The 12,977-nt window shown below is 36.9% G+C and overlaps 1 protein-coding gene across 2 annotated transcripts in view; it reads right to left on the reverse strand.

The window, feature by feature from the left end:
* Positions 1-1,252: 1,252 nt before the first annotated feature.
* Positions 1,253-12,977, reverse strand: part of BAG4 (BAG cochaperone 4) — a 30,812-nt gene continuing 19,087 nt past the window's right edge. The window contains exons 2-5 of one of the 2 annotated variants that reach the window (XM_044660855.1): positions 10,404-10,511; positions 3,767-4,021; positions 2,710-2,954; positions 1,253-1,903 (exon numbers count right to left, since the gene is read on the reverse strand). In XM_044660855.1, coding sequence (XP_044516790.1) covers positions 1,402-1,903; positions 2,710-2,954; positions 3,767-4,021; positions 10,404-10,511 — 1,110 coding nt within the window. In that variant the 3' untranslated portion in view covers positions 1,253-1,401. The remainder of the gene's footprint in view (positions 1,904-2,709; positions 2,955-3,766; positions 4,022-10,403; positions 10,512-12,977) is intronic. The other variant, XM_044660856.1, reaches the window with a different exon arrangement.

Consider the following 12,977-nt stretch of genomic DNA (forward strand, 5'->3'; position numbering starts at 1 on the left):
CAGAGATAGTATCTTTTAAAAAATATCCTTGCTGAAATTTGGTACCAACATATAACTAAGCTAACAGTGGCTTAAAGGGAGATCTTTGTTAAAAAGGGAGTTCTAGCCATAGAATTAATTTGCTTTTAGCAAGACTGGATAACCAGGTAGGTACACTTTTAGAATATGAAAACACACACACACACACACAAAAACCAACCTGAATTCTTATTTGAGCTATATGGCTGATTTTCTTCCTAAACGTTCATAATTGGCTTTCACACTCATTTTTCATAGCTGTAAACTGAACAGAACTCTACTCTGTCCATAAGAATACTGAGGGCAAAAATTAATTGTCTGAGTTGGAGAGTGCTATTAACCAAATAATCAGGTTTCAATCAAGTTTATTATTTCTTGAAGTCACTATTTCTAGTCACTGTGATGTTTCATATCTTACCTGTGGTCATCACAGCGCTCTGTACAGAAGCAGCAAGTGTATATGATACAGTTGAAAACAGAATTACACTGTGTGAAAAAGATAAAGTAGATCTTCACCCAAATCTCATTCAGATGTAAAAAAAAAAAAAAATCTGCAAACACATTCACTCTTAAGTTAATATTGCCATATCCAAATTCTGCTTCCACTACTACATTTCATGGGCAAAAATTCCAACCTAATGATGATTTGCACAAAGGAGAGAGGGGAACAACAATTCACAATCAAGAATATCACTAAACATTGCAGTATTTCCAAGAGCTGGAAAGGTATAAACTAATATTCAGAGCTGCCACAATGACAGGCTATCGATACAGTCTCTTGTATGGTCACTTTAAACATATGACTACTATATGAGTGCACCAAACAGGGAATGATACATTTCAATTCGCATGACCAGATTTATGGAGCTGTAAATAGCAACACAAGACAGGCCCAAGGAGGCTCAAATCCAAACTATAATTTACACACGGAGTGCATGTTATAAAGCCTTCACGACATACAAAATTTGACAAGTATTCCAGCTCTTTAAAAAACAGTGCCTGTTTGCTTCAGATTATATTCAGCCTTATCTGGCCTGGTTCTGATAAGCCTGTTACATAAAGTGAATTTCCCTTCTGTTGAAAAGAAGCCTGTAGACATTCCTAGATGCCTTCAAAACTAGTGGCTGACTTGGTAATGCTGCTGGTTCCATAGTTTCCTATTACATTCATTGGTCTGAAACAACAAACTGAAAACAATTCGGAACCAAAATGTTCTTCCAAGTCTTTTGCCACTTTTTCTTTTTTAATCATTTTAAATGGAAGGAAAAGTCAGAATTTATTGCTTCTTATCATCAACAGCAGTTTCAAAGGGATAAGAATTAACCAAAATCAAGAGATCTTTGGTCATGTTAGTAACAGGCTTCTACTAGTTGCATATCCTTCTCATAATGCTTCTTCTTCCAGTTTTTCCAGTATGGCCTGGATCTTATAAACAGCCTCTTTTCTTGCCTGTCGAATAGTGTCCTGGCCACCAGTTTCAACTGAATCCAGTTCCAAGAGCTCCTTGGTTAGCATTTCTTCTAGAAGCCAGTAAGTCTTGTCTGTCTTTTTCCCTACAAACTTGTCTACTTCTTGTTCAAGGTATTGAACTTTCTCTAGCACTTGTGTGATTTTTTTAATACCTGGTGGTTGACCTTCGTCTGAAGGTGAATGATCATCAGGGATTTTATATCCCATATCTTGATTGCTGGGAATTCTCCTGGCTGAGTTACCGTACATCTGAGGCTGGGCACTATACTGAACTTTGGAAGTGAAAAGGTCTGGATTACTGCTCATAGTTTCCGAGGAGGATTCGTACTGATGGACATCGCTGGGAAAGTTGTTCCGGTTCACACCTTGCTCTGGCTGGCTATGAGGGTATGAGGGATCCTTGGGAGCAGGGACAAAGGGGAGAAAATTAGATTTAATAGGGATCCATCAGTGTTAAGTCTCTTAGTCCCCATCTTAACCACATGACCAGGAGGGCAATGGAAGAGACCTCCCGATAATGAAGCTTGACCTTCCTGAATCATCTGGAAAGAGCACATCCCTGATGGTACAAGGGAGTGCTCTGTCCTAAGCAAAGGACAAAAATGGGGCAAAGGCTGGAATCTGCCCTCTGAATAAAATGAACATCATCACCACCTCATAATCTATCCTGTGACCTAACAAACGAGAATTAAATAGTCCTTTCCCAATAGGCTATAATTGTGAGACAAACCCCTTAAATGGAACCTATGGGGAAAGTGAACTTAGGTGAACTTCAATTCCTTAATTAAAATATACATTTTGTTATTAGAATCCACTACTAAAATTAGAATCTACTCCCACTGATTGTGCCTTTGTGTATATGGATGATCTGAGGACTGTCAAATGTAGTCCCCACATACTTGAACTGAATGTCATCTATGAGTTAATATTCTTAAAGTTCTACAATTTAACAGAAATTTAACCAATTCTATGTCTCTTTGAGAAAAGGAAGAAACTCAATTAAAACTTATGAGAGGGTGAAAGTTGGTATCTAATCATCATGAGTCTTCCTAAAATAAAGAGAAACATTTATAATATCGCTTATTGACAAAGACAAATGCAGTAAAATCCTTTATTATTCACTCCCTCGTTAAAAAGCATGCATGCAATGTTTCCATATTTCTTGAAATTTCACATACCTTGGAATCCTGGGTGGGAGGTGGGGGTGGAGGTGGAGGGGGTGGGGGTGAAGGAGGTGGCTGAGAGGATGCACTGCTGGACCATGACGAAGTGGATCCTGACATAAAGTAATTCCCAGATTGTGCCGAGGGTGCAGCTGAAGAAGGCCAAGAGTAGCGTGTTGTCATTCCATAAACCCCAGAGGAGGTCCATACTTGCTCCTGTGTTCGGAGGGGTGGTGGTGCTGGTGGTGGGACATTTGGATTTCCATCCCCATATGAGTAATGGGGGTGGGCCATCCCAGGACTCTAAAGTGAGAAGAGAAGATCCATTAGTGGTCATTGCCAAAGCTCAATGAAGATACTAAACCACCTCACTAGAGACAAATCTTCTGAAGGGCTTCTTCTCTCTTAGAGAGTTCTGCACTAGCATGAACTCTCATCAATTTTGTAAACTTTGCCAAGAATTCGTAGGGTTTGGTGTCATAGAAGAAGGAGTAGAAATGACAGGTCTATTGCTTTAAGCCAAGACTACCATGAAGAATATGCCCATGCACTACGAGGAAACAAAGTGAAGGAATAAGTGTTGTTCTCTGAAAAAGCAAAAAAAAATTCTACCAACCGCAATCCAAAGAACTTAAATAAAATAGCTAAAAGTAGAGAATCACAGGATAAACTAAATGTGGATCTCAGTTCAATTCTTTATTTTACAGATAAGAAAATTCAAGCACTAAGGGGATAAGGGACTATCTAAGCTACTAAATGACCTAGTTGAGTTCAAAACCATATTAACCCCAAATCCAATACCCCTTTAATGTACCATGTTAACATGGGAAAACATTAAGCAAGGGCCAGATCACTGGAGATCAAAGCTGGACTAAATAAATTACTCTTACGGTTTTAGTTCTAAAAAGCTCTGATTTCATGATTTTAAAGGAAGACTAGGTCAGATTCCAAAAAGTGAAAGAAAACAGTTACAAGTTAAGATGGCATTAATACAGAATCATTGTCATGAACATTTCTAGTACAGTCTGGATGTCTGTAGCACTTTCTAGAGTCAGCACCACAATCAAAGAAACCCATTGACTGAAATGGATTTCTCACTAATCAAAACTACTTACCTGGGACATAGGATATCCTGGAACATGCCCCCTCAGAGGAGGTCCTTCCGTCTGACAGTCTTGCTGTGGATAAGTCCAACGAGAAACAGGGGTTGGGCTGTTGCCGGGGGAATGATAAGTGTTTGGCACATCTGTTGTATAAGGGGCTGGGGGATGCCCAGATGAATAATAAGTCCCAGAATATGAGGATGCAGTTCCTCCAGGGCCTGTGGGGTATGGTGGACCATAGGCCCCATTTGTATATGAATCCATTCCCTGAAAAACAAAGTTAGAGAGAAAGGCCACCAGTTTAAGAATTCAAATAGAATTATTACACCTGACCTGAAAAAAAAAGACAGAAAAAGAAAGGATCTATACATAATCACAGTCAAACAACCTTTGATTCATTTGACTTTCTCCATCACATACTTTATCTCTTCCAAGTTAGGCATTTTGTTCATTCACCTTAGTTTTTTAGGATCATTACCAATGCAATAACAAGAAACAAAAAGTGTTCCTGTCATAATATGAATGTAATATCAAAGAAGGTTGTTAGTGAAAGGTTGTTAAAATCCCAACACCTTTGCAACTAATGTAATGATTTCACTTTGGGTAACTGATTTAGAAACTCCTATGTTATTTAATATAACTAACTCAGAGACTCAGACAATATGAAGAGATTTACTTTCTAAACTTTTTATGAACTAGCAAATCACAAATATCCCAAGTTTCTTAATCTCTCTCTTATTCTAAAGTTCTGATCTATAACAATAATTTCCAAAGTATAAGTGTAGACACACACACACACACACACACATATATATTCTATTTAAGAAATTATTATCTTCATGCAAACATTTTGAAATATGCAAAAATGTCTGACTATATTGCTAAAAAAAGTCAGAAGATACAAATTTTCTCATTCTTTCTTGGATAACAGAATAATAGGTGATAAAACAACTTCAGTCTATGGCAGACAATAAAATCTACTATTATTTTAAAAACCAGGTAGAAGCACAAACTCAAATACTAAACTGTGTTGAGCTTCATCATTTTTAAAGTAGTTGTTAAAAGTTTAACCCTGAATCTCACTCAATATGATCAAACTGTCTTAGTAATTTTTTTATTTTAATTAATTTAAATGAATAAAATATATTTCGTCAGGCATAACCTACTGACTTTCTTGCTTCTTTCTAGAAATCTTCTAAATTTTTCATAAGTCTTTCTAGATTGGATTTTGCAGATTAGTTGGTCTTAATGACATATTTCATTACATTAGGCTCATGTATTTCACTATTCCCCTACTGTTTGAAATTTGTTTCCATTTTTTAGTAATTTTGTATAGGATTCATTAGACTGGCTTGCCACTATTCATTTCATAGTTCCTGGTTTGACACAAAAGAAAATGTCAGCAATGTAAAAACAAAAGATGTCAATGAAAAATTATTTTATTTTTTATTTGATTTTTTAGAAAAAATTTTTCCATGGTTAATATGATTCGTGTTCTTGCTTTCCCCTCCAACCCCCATGAAAAATTATTTTAAAAAAACAACCAAACATTTATTAAGTGTCTACTCTATTCCAGGCACTATGCTAGCTAGGTACTAGGCAACAAAAACAAAGAATAAGTCAATCTCTATTCTCAAAGAGCTTACATTCTATCAGAAAATATTTACATATAAACATAATTAAAACAAGTATATAAAAAATACAAAATAATAACAAATCAGTTGGGGGCATCAACAGTTGGAGGGATCAGAAAAAGTTTCATGTAAGAGTGGTCCCTGAGCTGCATTTTAAAGGAGAAGAGAGATTCTATGAGGTAGAAATAAGGAAGAAGCATATTCTAGAACAACTAATACAAAGGCACAGGTACAAGTAAGAGTTATTTGTGAAAAACAACAATGAAAGGCAGTCTGGCTAGATGTTTGAATGTGGAAATGTAATGAGGCTAGACAGGCAGGTGAGGTTCTCTTAGAAAGGTCTCATTTCCAAAATATAGAATGAACTGATTCAAATATATAAGAACCACTCCACAAGTGATAAATGGTCAGAGGATATGCACAAGGAGTTTTCAAAAAAAGAAATCCAAATTACCAACAAACATTGAAAAATGAAATGCAAATTATTACAACTCTGAAGTTCCAAGTCATACCATCAGATTGGTAAAATGAGAAAAAAGGAATAACAAATGGAGGGCCTGTAGGAAAACAGGCACATTTGTATTTGTGAACTGTTGGTGGAGAAGGGAATCAGGACACTATTTTTTCCTATTTCCCAAATTTTAGTTACATATGTAAGTCTACCTGGGCTTGAATAAACCTCATGGTACCCAGGATCAAAATTAAGGTTTTCTATATCACCTTTGTTAGTCAGTCTTAAATAGATTGGGAAACATTCCAATCACATATTCTCATTCCCCTCACCATATTGCTGTGCTCAAAGATCCCAAAACATAATTGAGAAGTGAAGATCCATCTTGTTCTGTACATCAAATATCAAGTTAGAATACCCTTAAAAGGAGGGAGCATCCCTATCATACGTCAGAGATAAGATAATTTCTATGAAAAAAAAGAATGCAGGGAAGCCACCTTTAAGAAAGCCAAACACCATTCCAATCTGGATGCACCCCTTTTCTCAATCCCAATTTGCTATAAAGAATATCTTAACAATAAATTTATTTTTGAAACATCTTGTGCATGAGCTTTCTCATTCCCCCTCCTCAGAGCAGATGTTGAATTATTACACGATGATTCATTTGAAAAGGCCTTAGCTGCTAAATGTAGGAACTGAAATGTGTAAGAAAAAATAATCAAGTCTCATTTTAAAGCTCTTTAAATTCACACAGAAACTTCATTCAAACTGCCAGTGGCCCTAATTTACCATTGTATAGAATGCTATAAAAATCCTCAGAGCTCTTTTTGTTTTTTATAACACTTTCAGAGCCTATTCCCAATAATGGAATTATTGAGGGGAAGGGGGGAAATAAGTTGTAATATGTACTGACAGAGTGCTACAAGTTTTCAGTTATACTAGTAATAAATAAAAGGTTTTTTTTGCCAATTTGGTAGGTATTTGGTAGTACCTCAAAAAATGTTTGAATTTCTGATCACTTGAGCTTGTATTTTTTCAAGTAATTATTAATAATTTGTGTTTCAGCTTTTGGAAATTTTGAGTTCATGTTCCTTTAACTATTGTGGACTGGGAATTATTATTGTTAATTTCTGACAGTTTCTCATACTTTTTTTTTTTTATTTTTAAACCCTTAACTTCTGTGTATTGACTTATAGGTGGAAGAGTGGTAAGGGTAGGCAATGGGGGTCAAGTGACTTGCCCAGGGTCACACAGCTGGGAAGTGTCTGAGGCCGGATTTGAACCTAGGACCTCCCGTCTCTAGGCCTGGCTCTCAATCCACTGAGCTACCCAGCTGCCCCTCTCTCATACATTTTAATTTGATTAGTGACTTGTTTTTACATCACATTCATGTGAATGAAGCTATCACATTGATCTTCCTAAACTGTAAGTCTGAACATGTCAACTTTCCCCCTAAACTCCATTCAATCAACTCCCTATTACCTCTGAGATCAAATATCAAATAGTCTATTTGGCCTTTAAAGCCCTTTATAAGGGACAGGTAGCCGGGTAGCTCAGTGGAAAGAGTTGCTAGCCCTAGACTTGAGAAGACTTGGGTTCAAATCTTACCTCAGACATTTCCCAGCTGTGTGACCCTGGGCAAGTTACTTAACCCTCACTGTGTAGCCCTTACAGCTCTTCTGCCTTGTAACCAGTACACGGTATTGATCCCAAGATAGAAGGTAAGGGTTTTTTTTTTTAAAGGTCCTTTTTAACCTGGATCATTCATACCTTTCCAGTCTTCTTATACCTTACCCCTTTCCTCCCTCCATGTACTTTTTTTTTTAACTTTTTTTTTTTTTTTTTTTTTTTACATTTTTAAACCCTTAACTTCTGTGTATTGACTTATAGGTGGAAGAGTGGTAAGGGTAGGCAATGGGGGTCAAGTGACATGCCCAGGGTCACACAGCGGGGAAGTGTCTAAGGCCAGATTTGAACCTGAGACCTCCCATCTCTAGGCCTGACTCTCAATCCACTGAGCTACCCAGCTGCCCCCCATGTACTTTTAATACAGGGAATATGGGCCTCTTTGCTGCTCTTTGTACCTGACACTCCATCCCTCAGTTCCATGCATTTTTACTGGCTACTTGGAAAGCTCTCTTTCATCTATAACTCTTAGCTTTCTTCAAATCTCTGTTAAAATCCTACCTTCTACAAAAAAAAATGTCTTTCCTGATTCCTCCTTAAAGCTAGCACCTTACCTCTGTTGATTATTTCCAGTTTTTCCTGTATATATTATATTATGTTAGTACAAAACTGTTTTTGGACACTCTCTCCCATTTGACTGTGAGCTCCTGAAAAGCAAGGACTTTTTTTTTTCTTTCTTTGCATTCTCAGTGCTTGTAAGTGGAAACCTGTTGACTTGAATTTAACCCTAACCAAAATACTGGACTCATCTGACAATACATACAACATTCCACATCTCTAGACTTCTTCGTTAAGGAAAAGGAGGGAGGATCCATTTTCTCATCTCTTCTCTGGGACCAACCTTAGTCAATAGAATTATAGCAAATCAACAGCAGAACTAGAATCTGAACTCAGGTCTTTTGCCTCAAAATCTAGTATGCTCACCACCCACCACACTATGCTGCATTTCAAGGTCCCTACCTATCATGGGATAGATCTGTTGCCAGCTTAACCCTGAAGAACTTCTATCACTTAAGATTAAAGCAACTCACTTCCCCTTTCCAAATCTTGGGTTCCTAATTTCTAATGAGTTTGGTGTAGATTATACTCTTCATTCTAAATGAATCCCATGAAAGAGTAGCCTGAGAGTGAACATCTTAAGGGGAACTTGATCTAATTTGGCTTCATGTTAGTATCACTCATTCACCCCATGGAATGAAAAAAAAAAAAAAAAAAGATAACTTTCTCCATCCACAGTGAAGGAAAAATATAAACTAAAGACATATTTGGCTTTCAGTAATGAAATTCCTTGCTAGCTAAATGTCATCCATATATGTAATGAGGATAGCATGAAATGAAATAGAAATTTATACTAATTTACGGGATTGATTTTTCAGTCACATACCTTTACTTTAACATCTCATAAAAATCTTATTGTTCATTAAGTCATCTCTAATAATTATATTAAAATGTTTTGACAATAGAATTTTTCAGTTAAAAAAAGTAAATCAGCCTCCCATTTTTCTGAAGCCAAATAAATGTTACTCTAATTTTTAAAAAATTCATCACTCAGGGGCAGCTGGGTAGCTCAGTGGAGTGAGAGTCAGGCCTAGAGACAGGAGGTCCTAGGTTCAAACCCGGCCTCAGCCACTTGCCAGCTGTGTGACCCTGGGCAAGTCACTTGACCCCCATTGCCCACCCTTACCACTCTTCCACCTATGAGACAATACACCGAAATTAAGGGTTTAAAAAAAAATTTCATCACTCTAAAAAGATTATTTTGATGAATTAACAGGTTTTCAACACTCAATGAATATTCAATCATTCCCAATGCACAAACTGAACTTATATGATTTCCACTGCCACCTTAATACATACACCAACATGAAAATAAGAATTACTGCTAAGAGTTTAAAATTATATAACAAATATAGTTCATTATGATTAAATTTGCTTCTTAGGGGGCAACTGGGTAGCTCAGTGGATTGAGAGCCAGGCCTAGACATGGGAGGTCCTAGGTTCAAATCTGGCCTCAGACACTTCCCAGCTGTGTGACCCTGGGCAAGTCACTTGACCCCCATTGCCTACCCTTACCACTCTTCTGCCCTGGAGCCAATATACAGTATTGACTACAAGACGGAAAGTAAGGGTTATTAAAAAAAATTTTGCTTCTTAGCAGACTCGACCTTACTGAAATGCTGACTAAAAATTTGAATAATACAAATACTGCACTGAGTACAAAAGAAACCATGTATGTAAAGTATTTCACAATTTAAAAACACTACATTAATGTTAAATACTACAAAATTTTATGTTTATTACTTCCAGACTTAAAGATATAAGACATTTTGTCTATTACCACAGTGCCTTCCTTTTTAGATAGTTATGTATTTGTTGGGCTATACTTGCTATTGGCACTTTCTGTCCCTTTTTTCTAAGCTGAAAACATTCAGATATGCTCAGTGAAGTCTTTGACTATTCAGAATCTGGGAGGCAGAAAAACTCCTTTAAAATGTCAACACAGATACTAGAGAGAAAAGCTATACTTCTAAAGGGACAAATGGAGTCAAGGATCATAAATTCTTTCTTTCTTTCTTAAAAAAAACAACAACAACAACAAAAAAGCCCTTACCTTCCATCTTAGAATCGATACTGTGTATTGGTTCCAAAGCAGAAAAGTAGTAAGGGCTAGGCAATGAGTTAAGTGATTTACCCAGTGTCATACAGTTAGGAAGTATCTGAGACCAGATTTGAAACCAGGACCTCCTGTCTCTAGACCTGACTCTCAATCCACTGAGCTACCCAGCTGACCCTTGAGAATAAACTATTTCAAATGGGGGGGGGGGGAGCCTCCATTTCCAAACCTCTATTAGAATTCCCAATAAATTTTAAACTATACCTGGTTTTGCAAATCCTGTCTTCCAGGATATGCACTTGGATATGGAGTCCTAGTTGGGGCAGCTGAATTCCAGTAGCCAGGTCCATAGCTAGGATAAGGTGACTGCTCCTGAGGAAGAAAAGAATTTACTTTTAAATAAAATTCTTAAAATATTCTGTTTTGTTTGATAAAGAGGCAGGTATAGGCAAAACTTTAACTTCCAGACCAAAGAAATAAAACCCAACCTTAACCAAATTAATAATGATTCTATCAAAAGGCAATTGCCAAAATATGTAGTAAAAGCCTGAAATACCAGTGACACTATCCTCAAAATGATAAACCTCTATCAAAACCAGTCCATAGTACTAAATGTCCAGAAGAAACAAAATTTAGTCTCCATATCGCCAAAAAAAATACTGCTACTTATTCATGATTGAAATCACTGTACCTTTTCAGCCTCTAGGAAGCGCAGTTGCAAAAACAAATACTCTGGAACCTACTGACATTAGTTCTAAAGTTCCATTTAAAGCACAAAACAAATCTCTCCATAGTAGTCACTGTCTAGTTCTTTTTGCCTTATTTTAGATTTTGAATATTCCTGGATGCTTGTTGCTCTGGCTGGTTTTCGGCTGGCTGACCACAACTGTTTAATGTCAGGAATGGATGTGGAACAACCAGCAGGCCATGCTCCAACTTGTACATGAAAGCAGTAGCAGCCACCGCCACAATAATACTCCCACCAGGCATTAATTGTACAATTCAGAATGAACACAAACTACTAAATAATTGATAAGATCTGATATAAGGTGTCATTTATTACCTATCCCAAAGTTTCTCTAAACATCTAACATGGCATCTATTCTAAGATGAGCACCAGTGTGAACAAAAACTTAAATATCTGTTTATAGCAGTTGAACTGGTTGGATCTATGATTCAATTTGGCTCAGTAAACTCACAGAAAAGAAACTTCCTTTGTGCCCACCAGCAATTTATCTAACTCAATAGTCTGAGGAGAGTATAGGTCAGGCACCAAGAGGCTAAGTTAACTTGCCCATAGTGTCTTGGCCAATGTGTCAGTTGTTCAGTTATGACAAGCTCTTTATGATCCCATTTGAAGTTTTCTTTAAAGATACTGGAGCTGTTTGCCATTTCCTTCTCCAGCTCATTTTATAAATGAAGAAATAGAGGCAAACAGGGTTAAGTGACCTGCCTAGGGTCACACAGCAAGTAAGTGTCTGGAGTGAGAACTGAACTGAAGAAAATAAGTCTCTTTCTGACTCCAAGCCCAGTGTTCTATTCTGTTTGCAACCTAGCTGGCCTATGTGTGTCCGAGATAAGCCTTAAATCCAGGACTTCCCTCCTTTAAGGCCAGTGCTCTCTCTCCAGCCACACAACACTGCTGTCTCTTTGATTTTGACTTCAAAATGAAGCTGGTTTGCAAATATTTTACTAACACTTTGGTACAACTGTAATATTTGACATTTAGATAATACTTTGCTTACAAAGTATTCTGTGACCAGGCATTTATTACTCCATGTGACATTACTATTCTTCACTCTCATCTTCCTCTGTGTTCACTCCACAGATATGGGCAGTGAGACTTGAGAAATTATGTGGTCCCATAATGGAAAAAGCTCTAAGTATATATAGCAGTGTGCTAAAGAAATGCATATTCAATGAAGTTATACAACCATTGACTGAACTCTTAGACAGCAAGGTACTGTGCTTTCAAGATGGCAGAAAAAAGTCCATTATTCAATTTTAATACAAAGTTATAACAGTCAGCACATTGGGAGAACTTATAGTCATAAAAAGGTAATTTAAAAGTATGCAAATAATTGAACATAAGGTAGAATGAGAAGGGCAAAAGAGATGCAAACAAAGTGATCTGTAATATTTGAGGAGGTAGAGCAGAGAAGTAAGGGAAAGATGCAATATAGAGAAAATAACACATGATCTGAGCCTTTAAGGAAGAAAAGGCCCATTACAAGGTGAAATGAGGCAGGAAGGAATGCATTCCAGACCTAGGGTGAGGATTAGCACAAAAGAACAGAGATGAAGGAGAATAGCCATGAGTCCCAATTGGCTATTAAGTGAATAACGTGAAATAAGGCCCAGAAGGTAGGAAGATAGTAGAAAACCTTAAATGACAGAGGAGTTTGAATTTTATTATATAGGTAACAGGGAGCCACAATGGATTTTTGAACAGGGAAGTGACAAAGTCAGACATGAAATGCATTATTTCTGCAGTAATGTGAAGGATCAGGAAAAACCACAGGGAGGGAGACTAGTCTTCTGTTGTTGAAGGACCAACCTAGGAACTTCAGAGTAGCAAATCATCAAAAAAGTGGCTACCACCAGCTGAAATTTTTCATAGTAAGTTCTATTTGGATATTGGCTATTACCATTATCTTAGCAAGAGCTAATTTAGGAGGAATACTGTAAGGCATGGCAGAATAGTAATATGTGAAAGTGGAAGAAATACCCACACTGATCTTTTGAAAAGTAACTTTACCATTAGGCTGGTATCAGTCTTAGTTACAGAAATGATTTACAAAAGAGCACAAATTTCAGAAGGAAACCTAGATGTAAATA

Source organism: Gracilinanus agilis, chromosome 2 (genome assembly GCF_016433145.1).
Source record: "Gracilinanus agilis isolate LMUSP501 chromosome 2, AgileGrace, whole genome shotgun sequence".
Classification (NCBI taxonomy): Eukaryota; Metazoa; Chordata; class Mammalia; order Didelphimorphia; family Didelphidae; genus Gracilinanus; species Gracilinanus agilis.